The 20,383-nt window shown below is 39.1% G+C and overlaps 1 protein-coding gene across 2 annotated transcripts in view; it reads left to right on the top strand.

The window, feature by feature from the left end:
* The window catches only part of TFDP2 (transcription factor Dp-2), a 53,450-nt gene that overhangs the window by 5,188 nt on the left and 27,879 nt on the right, over positions 1-20,383 (top strand). Inside the window, exons 2-3 of one of the 2 annotated variants that reach the window (XM_065640149.1) lie at positions 6,228-6,321; positions 10,988-11,054. In XM_065640149.1, the coding sequence (XP_065496221.1) occupies positions 6,307-6,321; positions 10,988-11,054 (82 nt within the window). In that variant the 5' untranslated portion in view covers positions 6,228-6,306. Of the gene's footprint in view, positions 1-6,227; positions 6,322-10,987; positions 11,055-20,383 lie in introns of those variants that run through there. The other variant, XM_065640150.1, reaches the window with a different exon arrangement.

The raw sequence follows: 20,383 nt of genomic DNA, 5'->3' as shown, positions 1-20,383 counted from the left end.
TTTGTAACCTTTACTGTTCAGTGAATACTGTCATAATCTTCAATCCATACAAGAGTAGAGTTAATAATGGCTTTAAACTAGAAAAAAGCTTCTAGCAAATTATAAGAAAAATGAAGGAAATAGTTACATCATCAAGTTCCTTATCCCTGTATAACTTGGTGATCTTTAATTAAATACAAACATAAAATTATCTTCAGTTCACTGGATGTTAAGATCCTTTCAGCCGCAGGGTGTAGACAAAAATGTATCTCGGCAGGACGATTAAACTGTTCTGTATATTTGTCAATGTACTGATACTCTGGAAATTTTAAAATCTCAAAATTAAAACTCATTACAAGACCAGATTAATATCTAGAGCTTTCTCTGATGTATCATACAGTATATGAGCTGACAGTAGCAAGAAGCTTGCTTGAAGTTTCAGTAGTCAAAAATATGCTCTTTTCAGCTGAGCTTAGTTGAAAGAGGAGCTAATGTATAATTGGCAATGCACAAAGACTGTCTTACCAAGATATTTTAAATTCATCCATATAGATCACTAAATTTTTTTCAAATGCCAATCCACTGCTAAAATGAAATTTCTTAAGGCAAAAATATGTTTGTGAAAATACAGCGTGCTCTTTACTCTGAAAGGAAAGTCGTACCTGCCTCTTTCCACTGAAGCAGTAGACTCTTAAATGTTGTGCCCTGTACAGTCATCAGCTATGGAAAAACCCCCGGGCTAGAAACCTAGTTAGAGAACAAAAGATGAGTTTATAGAATAAATTGTCTACTTAAAAGATCTGCAGTTAAATTTCTGTTAATTCCAAATGTATCTGTCCTGATAAAAGTTGTCTATAAAACTTAAACAGAATTTTTAGATCATACTTTTTAAAGTGCTGCATGAATGTTATCCACTGTTCTGATGTCAAGCCCTACATACTTCATCTTGAATGACAGTGAGCTGGTTTGGGGAATTAAAAGAGCCTTCAAAGGTTCAAGTGCTTGGGAATTATTCCACGTGTTTAATGTAACATCCTCTGTATTTGAGCAATAAGGGACATGCTTTACCTCACTGATTTTGGAATAAGCCAGGAGTGCTGCTCCTATTCTTAGACATGTAGTTTACTGCTAGTAGTTTTGTGACATTGGGCTTGTCTCAGAGTGTGTCTAAGAAACAGAGTGTCTTGAGGGAGGAATATATAGTTCCAGGTTGATGGGGTTTGGGTCTTGGCACTGTCAGGACTGGACAAGCAGGAGAACTTGAGGCTCAACAGTGGTGTTAACCTGATGGAGACTTTGGGCACTTTCATCTCGGGTAGAGTTTGATTACAGCTTTGGATTTTATTCCTGTGTTGTGTGTTCTTGTCACTTGTACATCCACTCAGACCTGTTTTCATCCCCAGAGATTCAAGATATTCAGTAGTCTCCATCAACAGTGCTTTTAGTAGTCATAATATGTACAACAGTGAGAGTAAACATAGTAAGTAGTGGGAGTAATGGGGATGTAGCGTTTGGGATAAAATCCAAGAGTATTGAAAGGGATCCAATTCCTTTGTTGCCTCAATATATGCTGCATGAGGTTCTCAAAGGGACATTTCCCCTGATGTGCTTTTAGCAAACGGCACTAAATGTTGGTTGTTCCTTATATAGTTTAAGTGCTATAGTTTATACTAATTGAGCTTGCATATAGGCCTTATCTGTTTTTCCAGGATTTTTTTAGTGTAAACTTGAGTCATAATTACTGCTGTTGTCAGGAGGTGCCGGTTATTTTTTTCTGATGATACATTGGCATTCTGCACAATCACAGCAACCTAGGAGAACCTGGTCAATTGTAGGTACTTATTTGGTTTTGTTCCTTCTGATTTCCTGTGTGTCACCCGGTTCCCCCAACCTACAGCCTTTCAAATTAGGTTCAGGTAGTTATATCTTCCATTTTCATCTTGGTTTAGAGCAGTCATGCTCATTTTGGTTTTGTGTCATGTAGCGGTGAAAACTTCTGTACTTTGGATTCATAAGTTGCAGTGTTTTAAGTCATGTAAAAAACAGTAAATGATGAAGCTTTTGAAATTTTGTTTAAAACTCCCACTATCATTTAGCAGTCAAGTCACTTAGATTTTCTTCTTCGGTTTCTCTCATCACGTTGTCTATTATCTACTAGGGCTTTCGCGAAGGCATATAGTTGTTCACAGTAAAAACTGGAAAAAAAAGCTGTAGTACCTGCAAGACCTTCATCATGCACATCGTGGTGAGAGTTCCTTTCAAATGTTTCCTAAGAGCTACTTTCTAATATTATATTCAAAATAAAAATTACTGTTTGGTAGCTGAAGATGGTGACTTATTTCCCATTCTGTGTGTCAGACTCGTTGAATATACCCCTTGGTTGGCTTTTGGAGTTCTTCATTAAGTGACAAGCTGGATGTTATATGGACATGGGTATTCCTGTCTTATGCAGTTTGTAGGCCAAGTTTACTTCTTGTATACATAAATAACTGATAAAACTGGGAGTAAGTCATCTGGAGAGGGCTCAGGAAAAAAAAAAGTTGACAAATCAGTGGAATCTTATAGAGATGCAAAATCTGTAATTTAAATTTCAGATATTTGATAACAAAGTTGTATTTCTGTTTCTTGGGGTACCAATAAATTAATCTGACTAGTACATACAGATATTTTCACTAAAATTGGCCCTTTTAATCTCAATTGCTTCAAAAAGGAGTTGGATATTGAAATGTTTTTTTAGGAACAAGATGGGGAAACACTTATTGGGAGCAGGTGGATTTCTGATAAGTACTTCGTAATTTTGAAATTATACTGGCCTGAATACTGAGACACAATGAAGCAACATATGTGTAACAGGTGGTCTAATCCGTGTAGATGCTGTACATAAATTAGTGGCTTAAAACTGAGCTTGTACTGATTAATAAGGAATCTTTTTGTGACTGCTGTCTTCTGAAATCAGCCTTGTAGTACCGTGGCTTTAAAGTTAGTATTATGGAGAGGTGTCTGAAGAATATAAACTAGTTTCTGGTGGAAAGGCTGGCATTACACAGGTTTCTTTTTCTTGAAATTGATGACACTTCCTTTCCTCTTATCTGACCCACTTACTTGGAATAATTTTCACTTTGCACAACTCCTGATCAAGTAAATGAAAAAACCACTCCTTGGTGATGATAAAAATCATTCTGGTATACTAAAATATGTCTACATTTTTTTCTGTGTTCCATGAAGACTTTTCGTCATAACAGTTTAGGTGACTGTCTAATAGTGGTTTTATTTTGTAGATGTTTGATACTGATGTAATACCTGCCTTAATGACACTTTCTGTTGTGAAGTGGAAGTGGGAGAATCTTTGTGTGGTGCTGGTCTGCCTTAAGGTTTGATACGTGAAGTACGATAAGAATTTGAGAAAGCTGAAGAAAACCAAGATAAGTTGGGTAAAGCTTAATTTTCAGGGACAGAAAATAGACTGTTATGGTATGGGGCTTTATTCTTTTTTACTATTAGGTTTTAGTCAGTATATGTATCTTAAAGGGATAATTTAAAAATAATACTTTGGACCATAGAAAATAAACCTATGAAGGAATATGACATTTTTCTGCAGATAATTGTTTTCTGTTTTGCATTGTTTCTTGTACTGGGATTCAGCTTCAGTATCATAGAAAGTTCAGAATATATCTGGGTTTTAACCTAGAATGAGAATAGGTAAGGATAAACACTCTTGTACTGTTTTGTTGTAACTAGAGCTTGCTTATCTGGGCTTTTGTAAATTTAATGCCTGAACTGGCTTTTGAATGTCATTGGCATAAGTGATTAGCAACATATGTTCTAGAAGAAACTACAGCTCAAAGTTTACAAAGTCAGATGGTTCAGTTGTCTCACTGTACTGTACAGTATTTGACCAAAAGGCAAAATTGTGGGAGTGGATTATAAACCAAGGCTTAGGTTATGAAGAGACTACCTTAGTTCCGATAAAGCAATCTTTGCATCTCGTGCTTCGGGCTCTAAACCTGTCTTTATGCAGCTTCATTTCAGTAGAAACCAGCTAAAGAACAAAAAGGTTGAGGTTTATGTTTCTGTATCTGTGTGGTGCAAGCTGTCAAACAGCAATTGGGAATGAAGAGAATCTCCATTTTGAGGCCATCTGTGTAGGTTCTTTTGTCTGAACCTGACAAGAGGTCATGGCAGATGGTGGGGTCACAAAGTCTGGCTTCTTGAGCTTGACAAAATGTGTTCATAAAGCTGGAAGAATACCAACTGTTCGAACTGGCTGAAGAGCATTGTGGCAAAGGACTCTGATGGTTTATGGACAATAGCTTCTGGATCACTAAACTTGACAGCAAAGCACTTGTCAAAGATGAAACTAGTTTGCTTATCTGTAAACAGGTTAAAACTGCTTAGCAAATGTGTTCTTAACTATGTTGTATTTGAGTAAATTACTTGTAAAACCTCTTAAAGCAAGAGAGGGAGGTCAGACTGCATCATGAATTTTGTCCAGAGCTCCAGAGGATGTGTTTGGAGAGTTTGTGTGGGAGGAGGAGGAAGGTGGAAAAAGAGAAGGCACATAGATCATAGTTTTCAGACCCAATGCAAGTTTCAGTATTTGCTCCATGTCATGACCACTGTAGCTTTATGGCTTTTCTGTGGCTCTTCTTCAGGTTTCAGGATTGCTACACAGATCCAGTAGCCCCTTTCCCCCAGGGTGTAAATAGATATCTCTTTGTAGTATCCTCTCTGAAGGCAGATAAAAATGCTTCTTATTTTCTTGGATGTTTTGTTGTGAAACTAAAACATACAAGTTTTTGTGAGAGAAGGTCTTACCAGGCAGAATTGCGTAGCGTCCTCCACATGCTGGAGTAACTGCTTAATTATGACTGCAATAAACTGAGGCATAAAAGAAGATAAACACAGCTCATTGAACAGGAGATGAAGAACACCTCTAAGTTGAATAAGATGTTTTTCCACTAGCTCTAATAAGAGTTTAATTAATACATCTGAATAACCAAGAAATCTATTGAAACATCCTAGAATTTAAAATTCTTCTGGATTGTCCACTAGTGTAGTGATGGTAGAGTTCCCCATTAGCTACACACACTACTGAAACATTTTTTGGCACTTTTCTAGAAGGGAGGTGAAGACACTGGCCATTCTCAAACTTTGTGTAGGTTAAAATACAGTGGAAAAAGCATGAATTGCACCCTACTTTTGTAGTTTGTGAGTTCTGCTGTAAATGGTTGTGACTCATATTTGGTAACTAATTCACGCATCTTCCAAAAGATTTTGCTGAACTGATTCCACACTTGAAAGTGTGAGCAGCTCTCCCTCTCTTATATATCCAAGTGCAATTTAGATGTCTTCTCTAGTCCATTTATTAACAGCAAGTAGTGCTTGTAAAGTACTTTTGAACTACTTAAATGCCTTGTCAAGTTAATTCTGTCTTTAAAATGGTTTGTGTTGCCAGCATTGATTTGTAAGTTGTTTTCTTCTGTTTTCTGGAAGCTTTGATTTTAAAAAGAAGTCATTTTGTATTTTTCAGTATATACCAAGGTGTTTGTCTTTTCCTGGAATTCTAATATAATAGTTCTAATTACATGGCAATAATAAAAGGCCTGGAAATATTAAAAATATGAGTTTGAACTGCAACATTTTTTCCTGGGTGCATTTCATAGTTTATACACAGCAAATATTAATCCAGTAAAAATCATTGCATCACTGCATTTCCTACTTTTTATCAAGATCTTTGGATGTCTGCAGAGATTGAATTAGCAGCTTTCTCTGTTGTTGGAGGCTAAAGACATGATGTAGAAAATGAATTTGCTTTGAGATTTTAGAGTTAATCTGCATTAGATGCAAATAATTGCATGGTTTTAATTACAAGACTTTAGTAATGGCATGACACGCTTTGCTAGCTCTTTAATATAGGTAGGCCTCTATGTAAGTTTATAGAATCATAGAATAGATTGGCTTGGAAGAGACCTTCAAAGGTCATCTAGTCCACCCCCCACTGCAGTGAGCAGGGACATCTTCAACTAGATCATAGAAAGTTTGGCCTTGTGTAAAGGTTAATTAAAATTACATCTCTGCCTATTCCAAGAATATACATTTCTAGTATCTGTGCAGAACCTGACTATTGTGGTGATTGATTTTATCAAAAAGTGGAAAAAAAAAATCTGCCCTCTGGAAATGCAAGGTTTCAGATAGAGAGGTAACTGAAATTGTATTTTAACTACAATCTTTTATTAACTTTCTTACAGGATGTTCATTTTAAAGATTCTGTGAAGATGAAAAGGAGTATCTTATGGTTTTACGGAATTTAAAGCAACATTGTCTGACATGACGGCAAAAAATGTAAGTATAATTCTACAACATGTATTACTTTTGATATTGGAATGCTATCAGTCACCTCTGTCTTTCAGAATTTGAAGGTCTTTGTGTTTGATTTCTTCTATTTGTCCATTTCTTCCATAGAAGAAATTCAGAAATCTTTTCCAATTTTTGTATACCGCAAATGCATATCCCATCCTGTTCTGCAGTATTTTGGTAAATTTAAACTGATTAGAAACTCTTTACGGATGTGGAGTTTACTCAGCTGTAGGTCGGGTTGATAACTGGGGCAATGCTTTATGCTGTTTCCTTTCTGATCCTTGTGGATCCCTTCCAACTCAAGATATTCTGTGATTCCTCTAACATCGCTCCAGACTTATCAAGTAGCTTCTCGTATTTTTGAAGCATCTCACCTTCACACCAGAGTAAAGTCCTTCTACTGAGTTTGAGTCTCAGAACTCAAGAAAGAACAGAAAGGCAGCATATTTCTTTACTAATGTTGGTATATTCTTGGCTTCTAGAAGACTGAGTGCTTTCCTGTTTGTTCATCTCCTGCATTAACAAGCCTGTAGCGTGGTGTCTAGAGGATCTATATTTGACTCTCCTGTTTTGAGTTCTGAGAAAGCTTATGAAATGTCTAACATCCTGACCTTAATTTTTTGCCTAATTAGCTATGCTTCCTGAGGTACACAATTTGTAGAGAGAACAGTTCTGATTAAGCTCGGTGGTCAGTGAGTGACTTTGGGCCCTGTGCAGTTTACCTGTTGGCTGCCTCTCATAGGGCATCCTGCAGTCTAATTAAACCTGAACAGGTTTAGGAACCAACATGGCTAAAGAAGTACTCCAGAATAAAAATGCTGGTAACCCTAGGATGGCTCTCTGTTCAGTAACTACAAAAGCCTTTGTGCATATTTGGTTAGATTGATGCCAAGGGCATAGTTTGGTTAAATTAATTTTCAAGTCTCGGAAATTTCTTTTCTGTTGGCTTTACTAATAGTTTCATTTGGTGTGTAGTTCCAGGTAAGGCTTTCAGATGTCTTATGTCTGACTGTTGATTCAAGCTGACCAACCCAGAAAATAAATTGATGTATATATGCAAAGCCCTTTGACTTATTTATTTCATAGGCCATGTTCAACTGCAGTATAAATAGGTAATTCTACTGATGTATGTGGAACAGCTGCACAAATCCAAATCGTTTGTGGTTTTGACCTTTTGTTCAATGCAGTCAAAGGATAAATACCAATGCAAATAAAATCCATGGAGTGTTGTGTGATAGAGTCATAGAGTGACATAGGTTGGAAGGGATCTCAGGAGGCCGTCTACCTTGGTGCTTTGCGTAAAGCTCTTTGACACTGAATTTGAATTCAGAGCCCACTTTCTTGGTGCTTCGTTTTGGGCTGCTCGGGGCTTTGGGTTTTGAAAACTTCCAAGGACAGACATATGACATTCAGTCAGGGCAACTTACTCTTGTGAGTATAGAAATACATTTTTTTTCTTGTTTAACTCAAGGTTGTAGTTATTTTACAGAATAAATATTTTATTGGTATGCATGCTTTGAAAATTTGCACATTAAACTATGCAAACATAGTCATTTAGCTAATGTTTATGGGTTTATTTTTAAAAAAACCAATTACTGTGGTGCAGATGAAAGTAGAACTTGGTTTTCATGTTTGTTAAGTATACTTGTTCAAAGGATTTGCAAAATAAATAACAGTGTAAGAACAAGGGTGGTCATATACTTTCTGTCTTTATTTGTAGCACTTTTTTAGGATTTCCCAACCTTAGTTATTCAAAACGGCACACTTTGGCTGATAGTGTCAGCCCTAGTGTTTTCTGTTGCTGTTAGAAGGCCCAGGAACACTTCTGAATTTGCCAACTTCCAGGATATAGCATATGTTTATGGGTTTCTGTTTTAAATGTGAGATTAGTGTTTGTCTGCTATACTGTCTGAAATATTTTAGTGATATGCAGAGTAAGGAAAGGGAACTTTAAAATACTGCAATTTGGACATCTGAGAAACTCTTAAAGGGCACATATCTTTTCATCAAACATGTACACCTCTCTGACATCAAAATAGAATACTGTAAAGTTCTCATTCTGCTGCAGTATTGTGATTTTGCATCACACTTTGCTTTTTCTGAGAGTTTGTTTATGATCATTCTTCTGTAAGAGAAACAAATTCCTTTAGAACTGCCACACTTCTCGTTTAAGTTCTCATGAAATTCAAGTTTGTTTTCAAGCTCTTCTAAACTTAGATACAAAGATTACAAAACTGAGAGAAGTACTCCTGTTCATTGGATGTGTTTTATAGATGTGTTACTTGGACCATCATCATGAAAATACATATCTCTATGCAAACTAAAATTCTGCTGTAGTTTTGCTTCATTTGGATCACCGAAATAAAAGATACACACACACACACACACAAAAAAGAACTCAAGTACTTCTGTACATTTCCTTAAATACTGAAAAGTTAAATAATCTAAATTTTTCAGAGAATTAAATGTAAGTGTTTGAATTTTCATAATGGCTGGAGAGTCACTGTCAGCTGACAATGCATATATATATACACATAATCTTCGGTGTTTAATTGAAGCACCGATACGAATCAATAGGGAAATGAAGGAGCTGAAGGTTCAGTTGTGAACAAATTGCAGTGCTGTCTTTGAAGATGTTCATGGGAATCATAATTCTTATCCTTTCTCTTGTAATGAGTTAAGGCACTTATATCTAACACTTGATATTTATTGCTGTGGCTCCCCTGTTCCTTCTCTGAATTGAAGTTATTTTCTATTTGTGTTCTTCTATTTCTTGCAGAGGCGAGGGTCCTAGGAAGAAGTTGATACTGTTACTTATTGTGCAAAGGCAGCAGTAGTATGATGCAAGAGTGCTGGCTCTTCCTCTTGACTTTGCAGTTGTAATGCCCTTTCAACGCTATATGCTATGCAATTTACTAACCTTTCCAACCTCTGTTTTAAAGATCTGCTCAAGAATACATTTTCAGTGTAAGGAATCACAGTGGCCTCTTACCACATGAGCTTCCCTTGCTGCCCAGGCACCTGGGGGGAAGAATACTAGAATGCTGCTGTTTTCCATATGGACCTGCTACCAAAACGTGATAGGAGACGTTCTGCGTGTGTTTTCATGTCTTCTTCCTTTTTCCTCTGCTCAAATCCAGGCGTTCCCATTGATGTCCTCCCCAGCCCTGCTGCATTGCCTCTGCACCGCTGCCACCTGCGGGGGGAAAACAGAAAACAGAGAGGAAAATATGAGAGACTTGCTCTCTTTCAGAAGCAACTTCTGTCTACAACAACCAAAGCACTTGGTTGTTGGGTCTGACAGGAAAGAGCAAGTCAGATACAGACAACGTTTGACATAAATTGATGAACTAAATTGAGCATTTATAGGGGCTTGTTTACAGAAGCACATAACTTAGCTCATTTAGGCAGTTATTTATGATCAGGGTAGTGCAGCAACAATTATGTTGCTCCTGATGGTGAAAAAAATCTTAATGGAAGTATTTTCAAAAGAGTCTGTCACAATGCTGTGCACAGATTTTCCCCTTCAAAAATTTCTTGCTGAATACAAGCTTTCTAGGGGAACCAAGTGGTTGAATGCTTCTAATAGGGTTTTTGTTGTTGTTCTTGAACAGTTTATTTTAGTGTTTTGTTCCTACCATTTAATTTGCCTGCCGTCAAATGATTCCCTAATTTGATATGACTAAAATTCTACAAGCAGCCCTAGCATATGTTCCCTTATTACTACATACATTTGTAAAATAAGGCAAATATTTGATTCTGGATTGAATGATTGGTTTTTCTTAACTTGGATACCTGAAGCCTTTGTCCCAATTATTTACAGAAGTACTCAAATTTTATATTTTAAAAAGAGATTTTGTATTATTTGGTTTAATTGCCTACTGCAGAGCTCAGTCCCTCAGTGCTTATCACATCTTCCATCTTGGAAGCAAAACAAAATGCGTGGTTGATCAGAGGTTACCAAGGTGGTGCAAGTGTAATGCCCTGAAACTGCAGAATGCCTTCTCGTTGCTGGCTGTTGCTGAGCCTGTCCCTGCTCAGCTGGGATCTGAGGGATTTGCCGTCTCTTCCCTCCCTCGTCCAGGAACAGTGGTCTTACCTTTTTCTATACAAACTCTACCTTCCTGTGCTTTGTGTACATGCCAAAATCTGAGATGCACCATTCTGTGTATGATTTAAGTTCTGCATGTCTCTGGTAATTTACCCTCAGGGTAAATCAGGTTATCTCTGAAGACTAGGGAATGTATTTAAAATGCATCAATAGTGACATCTCCTCAGACCTGTAGGCTGTGTAGCTTAGTACTGAGAATACTGAACATCAGGCAGATTTCTGTTGTGTTATTGGTGGCAGCTGCTCTGTTTGACTTGGAGGGGACAATGGCTTACACTGTAATATCCAGAATGTCCTGCCTGGGTCATGTGTAGAACACTATCAGAATATTTAGGGGTTTTTTAGGTAAGAACTTAGTTAAAATTAGAGTTTGTCTTAGATCCTTTGCTTTGAATCTCATGCTCTTGTTAGACTCTACTATCCGTAGGATTATGATGTTTCAGAAATGCAGAACAGATTACTTTCATAATACTGTTAGTTGCATACTAAAAACACAGAAAGTTTTATCATATTTTAAGACTTCAAAAATGTTTTGTTCAGGTTGGTGTGACTTCCACAAATGGAGACTTGAAAGGATTTATAGATCAGAACCAGAGTCCAACAAAAGGTAAGAGGATTCTATTTGTATACATAGAAAAGGAGCATACATTAAGACATTTTGCTTTCCTTCTTCGCATTCCTTTTTTTAAATGAACTCTGATCTTTTATTATACTATGAAATCTGTTGTGTAATTGTGGTTTTACTGGGTTTAATTTTGAAAAATGCTGGGCTGTTCTAGGTAAACCCACTGCTCTGCCACTTTGCCTAATAACAGCAGAGTGCAGCCTGGATCTTTGAGGATGCTGTTTCAAACTGTGGGAGAATGCCTTGAAACACTTAACAAATCAGCTGTTGCTCTTTCTGTACTCATATACCTGCAGTCTCATTCTGTAAAATTAGCATCACTGGATATAGTTACATAGGGGAAATTTTCTGGCTTTTTCACACTAAAAATGCATAAACAAAATGGTTAATCACTTGGCCCTTGTACTCTAAAATTACTTTCTCTGCTTTTTTGCCATTCACAGGCTTAACTTTCAAAATCTCTTTTCTCACCAAGTTTCTCCCCTGAACCTTCTGGAGCAGTGACTCTGTTGCTGCTGTTGGAGCGTGCTTTTGATCAGACTCCATTTGTCTTTCCCACTACGATCTGTAGTGTCCATGCACTATTACCTTTGGATATTACGTTAATGCTCACTTAGGTCTTGCTATCTAATCTGTAAGTCTTAAAGTACTGCTGTGTCACTTCTGCAGATTTTTAAATCTGAATTACCGTTCCTAAGTAGGTTGACAGGTTGTTTGGTTTATTTGTGGGTTCGGTTTTCTTATTGCTTGTTTGTTTCCTGTCCTTGTTAGTGAATGCTGTGGCTTTCTTGCTGTAGCTTTTTTTGATTCAGGCTTTTTAGAATACTTTCAGTATTTTTTTTATTCCTTGTATAGATGATGGCTGGGAAAAAGAAGCATTTGTAGTACCCAGTGTATCTAAATGCAATACAGATTTACTAAGGAATTTCATCTTTTAAATGTGATGATTGCAGAATCTAAAGCACATACATGCCAATTTGTATTCCTCATAAAAAGACTTACTACCTAATTCTGAAGGGAACTAGATTTTTCTTTCTAGGTGTGCCTAGAAAAAATATCACAGTGCTCAGCAGAGCATTAACTCAGAATGTTGTTCACTTTGTTCACTTTGTTCAGCGAACAATTCCCATTCACCAGACAATTTACTTTCCTACATTCGTTGCCTTTAACTCATAGGTAGCAGGGTTTTTTGGCTAAAGCATCTCCATTTGGAGCTTGTTTCTTCTGCTTGAAATGAATACTCATAGGATCTGGGAGGGAATGCCACACGTGGATGGCTCTTGACTAATGGCCAGGCTACTCATCTAATGCCAGGGACCACGTGCTGCAAGGACGGTCATCGGGTACAATATTTTAAGTAGTCCACACAGAACAGTCTGGATATCTCCTTTCTGAAAGTCATTTTCATTTACATTCTCACTCAGTCTTTGACATGGTAGATTCTTATTGTTAGAGTTGAAATTGTTCAGCTGTGGCAAGCTGGGCTGACTATGCTTCCTTTCCTTATCTGAAAGTACAGACTAGTGATTAAAATTATTCCGGTAGGAGACCTGCATTTTAATTCTCCCAGACAGAAAAAAACTGGCCCTGGTTCTCATTCTTTAGTGAATGAATACTCTTGGGTTACTGGATGCAAAAGGGAGGCTTCCTCTCATATTTTGGAGAACAGAGATGATTGTTGCTGTTCTTAGCGTTGGGGACAGACCTGTGCGTATCTGTTACGCAAGTATTCTTCTGAAGTGTTATCAGGGCTTGTCCGTGTTTGCAGAAACTCCTGGTGTATCTCTTGCTAACAAGACTGACACACTCCTTGGTGTAGACAGAACTTTGGTGCCTAATAAAGTTACTTGACAACAGCTAAGGCACTCCATTATTTAGGCATAATCCTGGTTTAAGTGGCAAGATGCCTTTGTGGAGTTGCCCCATTCTGTTAACATTAAGTACAATAGTTCGAGTTAGTTCTCAAACGGGTATAATTAGGTTTGTGAATGTGTTAGATGGTGACAGTTCAGGTGTGGTTTTGGGGTGATTGTTTCAAGCTGTGAATGAATTAAATCAGACACACTGTAGCGTTCATGTTGAAAAGTTGCACCTGTAATCAGGAGAATTTAAAATTTCATCTGGGAGAGAATCCCAGTCAATAAATTAAACACTTGCAATTTTGTAATCTTATTCATATATATCACAGAAATGGAAAATCAAATCTTTTCCTGCTGCTTCCAAGTAGAGGTCACATCTGTTTTGCCACTTGGTCACTTGTCCCATAAAGCCACCTCACCTGCCCTCTGTGCATCCACATGGATGTCTGCGGCTTTGAGTGCTCCTTTCCAGGTTAAGGAGTAGTCTCAAAGCTACCTGATCTGCTGAATGTTGGAGATGCCTAGGTATGAAGCCTTGTAATATAATCAAGGTTTGCAATCAGACATTACTTGCAAAATCATTTTAGTAGTCAAAGCCGCAGCTACGTCTCAGCTGTAAATTCAGTGAGATGTAGTGCCATCAGGTGAGCACTCCAACACACTTGAAATGAGTTAATTTGTTACCTTCTGCGGTGCCAGGTGAAGGGACAGTGTGTCCTGAAGATTCCTTTGAACAAAATGACATATGTAGAGAACTCCAAATTTGAGAGCAACTGCAGATTTAAAAGATTTCTACCTGATCTGTGCAGTTGTGCAGAACAAGCTGAGGTGTGGTGGGCTGGGGCAGAGGGGCCATTGTTGCCCACCCAAGAGAGGGCAGAACGGGACCGCCCAGCTGCAGCCGTACAGCTCCTGCTCTGGTAAAGCACCCTGTCCCTAGCACCAAGCAGTGTTGCTGCTGTGGGGTTTGTGCCTTGGCTTCGCTCCCATGAGGTACTGACATTTCTTTTCTTGAAATTCTGTAGCTTGAGCAAATTTCAACTCACTCTGTTTCCAGGTGCTGCTGCCTTGGTCGTAGTGTGGTGTGGGACTGGCAGAATTAAAATTGTCTGTCTGAATTTAGGAATATCAGCGTGAATGACAATATTTACAACTGCACAGGTGGACAAAAAGAGGCTTCGTTCGGGCAGGTTTGGGACTGTGCGCACGTGCTGCCCGGGGCTGCCCTGTGGGCTCGCGATCGCTCCCGCCTGTCCCGCCACACGCTGCCCCCGGCTCCCACGGGCACCCCCCACAGCCCGGCCGGGCTGAGCCCGTGTGAGTGCCCGGGAGTGCAGCGGGCCAGCCGGCTGGGGAGCAGGCGGTCTGGACAGCGTTATAGCAAACAGGCAGCTGAAATGCGCAGGTTGTGCGTGGTGCGGCAGAAGGTTGTGCTGCCGTCCGGGGGAACCTCTGCAGGCTGGAGAAATTCATCACTGAGCGTGACGGCCCCTGCACCAGTGCAGGCTGCGGTGACCGGCTCTGCGGAAAGGGACCTGAGGGTGCTGGTGGGGAGCGAAATGACCATGAGCCAGCGATGGGCTCTAATGGTGCCCTGGCTGCACAGGGAGGAGTGTCCAACAGGAGGACAAGCGTGAGTCTGCCCTGCCACTCAGCCCTGGTGAGGCCCCAGGGTGCTGTGTCCTAAGAGACACAGACCTCGTGGAGAGGGTCCAGCCAAAGGCCGTTAAGATCATGAAGGGACTGGAACATCTCTCACAGGAAAGGCTGAGAGAGCCAGGAGTGTTGTCTGAAGAAGAGAAGGCTCAGGGGGGAACTTACCAATGTATATAAATACCTGAAGGGAAGGTGCATAGAGGATGGAGCCAGGGGCTTTTTAGTGGTGCCCAGAGGGAAGGGACAGAGTCTGAAATACAGGAGGTTTTCTCTGAACATCAGGAAATGTTTTTTTTACTGTGAGAGTGACTGACCGCTGATACAGGTTGCCCAGGGAGACTGTGGAGTCTCCATCCTTGGAGATATTCAAAAGCCATCTGGACCTGGTTCTGAGCAGCCTGCTCTGGCTGGCCCTGCTTGAGCAGGTAGGTTGGACAAGATGACATCCAGAGGTCCCTCCCAACTGTTCCGTGTACAGATTCTTGTAACTTCGCCTGTTAAGTATGTATTTTACTAAGAATAGTTTGTTTAGGTTGGGAGGTGGTTTTTAGGTATGAGTTGATGTTTTTCATAAACTTGAGAAGTTGGAGTTTGATCAGAATTATTACAGTTACAACAAAAACAACAGCAAAATCAGTACAAATGATCAGGAAGGCTTGGTTTTTTGGAAGAAAATTCTTAACAGACTTTGAGCCAGAAAACTCCCAATGAGAATTAGTTTCTCAAAAAAAACCAAGACATCTCCTGTAACAAGGTTGTTTCTTTCAAAAATCATAGCTGCTGGTAGGAATGAGGAATAATACATCTGATATAAATGGAAAAAAGTCTAGTAAGGATTAACTTGTATTTGATAGGTTGCATTTTTAATTAAACTGTTTCCAAGGTCTTGTTTTGGCATGCTTTATCTTAGTTTAAAAGTACTTGATGTACATGACCTGCAAGTAAGGGGTATTCCCAAAAGTAAATCAGATGAATTAAATACACAGAGAAGTCACCTGGACCATCAGCTTAATTTTCAATCGATAATGACTGAAAATTTAACTGTAAATTTGTAAATGCCTGTAAAAAAAAAAGTTATAAAAGTTTCTGAAACCTTATTTTGTTATTTTTCATGGGGAATACTTGTGTGTAAAAAAAGGAGTTTATTTCACAAGTTAACCACTCTGCCTCCTAAACAAATTCTACTGGCTGACTCAGTCTGTCTGTATCTGAGTGAAGACACTGGGTACTGATCCACTTCTGCCTGTGGACAGTGAGCTGACAGTTATTAGTTAACAGGGTGTGGAAGAAAGAAGCTATAGTTTTTAACTGGTTGACTATGAGTAACGTATTTGATTCTCGTTTTAAAATGTATAATGTGGACTAGCACAACAGTTTTGGTGAATTGCACTGTCCTTAGTTATTATTTTTTTTATTACTATATTCTTAAATTCTGTGAATTTACGTGGTGTTCTCTGCTCATTGCTGTGGAGGGAAAAGGGAGTCCAGCCCTAGACCACCAGTCTTGCACCAGGCTCCATGAGGGAGTATTCCTTAATCAGATCAAATGGCAATCCAAATTGCTTTGGGTGGGAATCTTAACTTTTAATACAACTTCACAGTGAACTTTCTTTCAGTATGTCTTTTTATATGCAGTACATAATTTTTACTAAGTCCTGGTAGGACTGGCGGTTTAGAAACTTCTCAATACACAGGACTGCCGTGTACCTACACTGTTGCCTTTCCTTGTGATGTAATCTTCTGCTTGCTTTGATAAACGTCTTCTGGCAGCAGTTGCAGTTAAGTTGGCTCTGGCCACCTCACAGCTACTTCTAAACATTGCCCTGTGCTCAGTGCCAGCACAGCTGTGCAGATGGTTGAGCAGCTCACTGGACCCAGGAACAGACTGAGCCAAAAAATACCCACTGTTCCCCCTCGCCAAAGGAAAAGAAGGCAGGTTCACTGCATAGCCATATAGCTGTGCTGGCTTGTGGGTGGGAATGAGCACTGGTCATGAGGTCTGCACAAACCAGTTTTAGTGTCAGTATGCTTAATATCTGACCAGGGCCTTAGGGGGCTCCCGCTCAAGGCCTGATGATCGCTTGAGAGTTCATTGTGTGCTTGAAGAGATCTGCTAAAATGACCAAGACAACAGAATCAATAGGTTATTGATAGGTCCACACGTGGTACTTTGAGATTCGTACAGCTGTTAACTCCTATACATTTGTCTCAAAATGAACAGTAGAAGACTGAAAATGTACTTGGTCAGTATAAGCCTGAAGTACACTGAAATATCATCTGCTCCATTTTGGTTTTTTCTTTTCTACAGATCTCTGATTTCATATATTTCTAGATATATATGTGCTTCTACAGACCTTATGGAATTTTAAAAGTTAGGTTTATAGCCTACTAAGTTTGTGCAATAAACAAATGAAGAAATGTAGCGAGAAAATATATGCATATTAATAGCATGTTAATAATTCAGTTTTTCTATGTGCTTTTATAATATTGTGTCCTGATCTTGGAGATCAATTCATGTTTTAGTGTAATAGAAGAGCCAGAGGAAACATCACATGTTATTGCAAAATATCCTAGTGGACTTCTGGTATTTCACAACTCTGAACTGGGTTTTTTACCATCCATTACCATCACGTGTAGGCTGTTTTATTTAAAATGGCTGTTCGTTGATACACTTTAAAAAATGTGGACTATCTTTCAGAGCTCTGAATATGAAATCCGAATTACCAACACTTCCCTGGTGTTTTGTCTAAAAATCGAAAGACTTGTTTTATTGACGTACACATTTTGTATGACCCCAGCTGGTTGGTCTGTGCTTCCCATCAGCCATGGTTTCCTTCAAACCAGCTGTGACAGATTCTATAGATTCCCCAATTTACATTTTTTCTGAATATCTTTGCAACTAAGCTGCAGACCTAACAGATTTGGTTATACAAGAACAAAAAAAGTCGCTAAAACTTCTTTAGCTTCATATTTGTATAGGAGTCCATGCTGTCTGTGTGAAGTTAACAATTTAAAGTTAGTCTTGTAAAGATGGTTAGTTACTGTGTGCATGTAAGCATACAAGTACATGAACATGAATAACTTTGTTTTGTGACTGCCTGAAGCTGAACATCATTTAAATTGAATTCTTCTCTCTGTGTGCAAGTACAACTATTTTTGCAAATGCCAGAAAGAATATTAGTTATGTAGTGTTCATTTTTTTCTAAATATGAAAGAAGAGCATCGCTGTTTTTTCTCCATGAGAAGCAACAACAGTGGTGACTGAGGGATGGAAAAATAATTCATGTAGAAGAAAAGTGATTTTGTTCTAAGAGAAACATATATATGTCCACTGACAGATTTTTATTTTGAATTTGCATCAGTGAAGAGCATGCTCAGTTTGTGGCAGTTTTATATATATTGCAGTCAAAGCCTCTCTCTGAGAGCTGTAAGCGGGTTTCTTTCCCATGTGCTCAATTTTCCATTGGTAAAATGGGAATAATGACGCTGACCTCCTTTGTGCTTTAAAAGTACTGCTGAGAAACATTATATAAGAATTGAGTATTATTATACAAATCATTCTAGTCTGATCCATCTCTGCTGACCTTTTTCATCCATGCAGTAAGATTACCGTGACTAGGAGGCTGACGGGTCTCATTGTGCTCAGCTTATCACTGTACACACTGCTGGTTTTCAGTGAAATAGTGTAATCTTTTTTTGTCCCCAAATTATGGGTGTTATTAAGACTTGGAATCTGATCATGTTTAAAGCCTTTACAACTGCTGTATGATAAAGTATAAATAATTAGTTTGAACACTGCTTTTTGAACACAGAAATCTGTTGAATATTTTTTAGGTGATCTACTAACAATGTGACATCTACTTCCTCCTCCTGCTTTTTCTATGCTGTTTTATAAATAAGACTTGAAGAGATTGTTCCTGTTGGTGCTTGCTGTTTTGTAATACTACCTTGCCATCAAAACATTAGAAATTACTAGTTCTTCAGCAAACAAAGGTGCACTAACCTCAAAAAATTGGTGTAACATACAGCTAGTCGTCTGAGCAAACAAGTGCCCGCTCTCTGAGCCAGTTGTAGTTGGGTTTGTGGTGATGTTCTCATTGCGCTGGGACGGGTCCTGGCCAGCACCAGGTCTGTCCGTGACAGCTGTGTCCCTCGGACCCGGCTGCCCTGGGGCGAGGGCTGCAGGATGGGATGCTCTTGGAAGTTGGACTTCTCTGTTTCAAGGAGGGCGGTGACTCTGACCGCAAAATGTGTCTCTTCAGATTGGGGTGCCGATGTGAGCTGTTTGGAAATGCATTAACTTTTTGCAGCAACTAATAGAACCAACTGTCATGTTTGCTGTGAAGAGAAATGGGAAGGTGGTGTTTCCACCATTCAATATTTGGAGCAGTTGAGGTCACATGAGTATCTGGACTATGACACTATTTTTGAAAAGAAACAAACAGGAGAGAGGGAATGTTTTATTTGTAATTGATAAAACTTTTTGTTTACAATTTTTTCAACTGTTGACAAACAAACAAAATGGCCTCTTATTGTGGAAAAAAATGGTTGCTCTTCTGTCCACAATGGATGAGAGAGACCTCACTCAAAAAGAAACAGGTCCCTTTCCATCCTATCTGTGCTTAAAAGTTGACACATTCACATATGTGTATTTACCCATAAAGAAATTTAAAAGGAAGGACGAGGGCAGGGAAGTGTTTATTTGAAAACTTAATCAACTCTTAAGATTGTTTTGACACTGCTGCTGCCAAATGGAGATTTGTGTAGGGATTAGAATATGAGGATCTCCTTTACTGACAGTAACTGTAGCCAGAAAGACTTTTAAACATACCATATGGAAGTGACTGTCTTTTTAAAAACAAGATCAAGTAATTTGAACAACCTTGTATTTACTGAAGTTGCCCTATTGGTGACTGTGTACATTTATCTAGGAAGCCTTTTAAATGAAGGCACAGTGCAGCAGTAGCTCTTAATTAGTGTTTTTTCCAGGGCTGCTACAATGAATCTGGCGGTTGTGTGTGGCTTTGGCCATGGGTATTGTATTCTTAAGCTACAGTTTTCAGAGTGTGCGTGTGTGTGCATGTCTATACAAATACATATCTATGTTAAAAACTGTTGCCCAGTGCAAATAGATTACAATCTACATGTCATGTGTTGAGAAAGGAACAAACAGTGTGCACAGCAATTGTTGTGGGACAGTGGGCAGACACGTACACTTGACTGTGCAGCAGCAGTGCTAAGTGTGCGGCACAGTCGGTCTGACACGTCTCCATCTGGCACTGAGAAACGTGGTGTGACGCTGCCTCGGGCCAGGAGGTGTCGCTGGGGACGACTCGGTGAGGTGGCTCTCTGGTAAGAGAACTGTAAGCCAAGTGCTGACATATCTGAATTTCACTGCCTGTGACCTTATGTTGTTGGCACCAGAGAAAGTAATTTCTTTCTTTTCTCTGGTAAGAAAAGGGACAAAGAGATAGCTTGAGAGCTGATCTCAGAGAAAAGGGGGTCAAAAGTTGCAGGTGCAGCAGAAAAGAGGAAAAATTCTACAGCAGTACTGGGAAGTGACAGGAACATCACTGATGACAACAGCCTGCAATGACAGGGGAGACTAGGTTTTGATGAGAATACGCCAGCACAGTTTAGAAAATCCTGGGCAAAATCCTGTGGCAGAAGTAAAATTGACAAGTAACTGGCCAGTTTTGAGAGCTATTTTGAGCTCAAAACGTGAACACAGTGTATGTAAATCACGAATTACTGTTGTCTTGTGCACTCTGGCACTACCTTGCAAAAAGTGTTTCC

Source organism: Caloenas nicobarica, chromosome 8 (assembly GCF_036013445.1).
Source record: "Caloenas nicobarica isolate bCalNic1 chromosome 8, bCalNic1.hap1, whole genome shotgun sequence".
NCBI lineage: Eukaryota > Metazoa > Chordata > Aves > Columbiformes > Columbidae > Caloenas > Caloenas nicobarica.
Note: the sequence above shows the minus strand (reverse complement) of the source record. Positions and strands in the feature narration are given on the sequence as shown.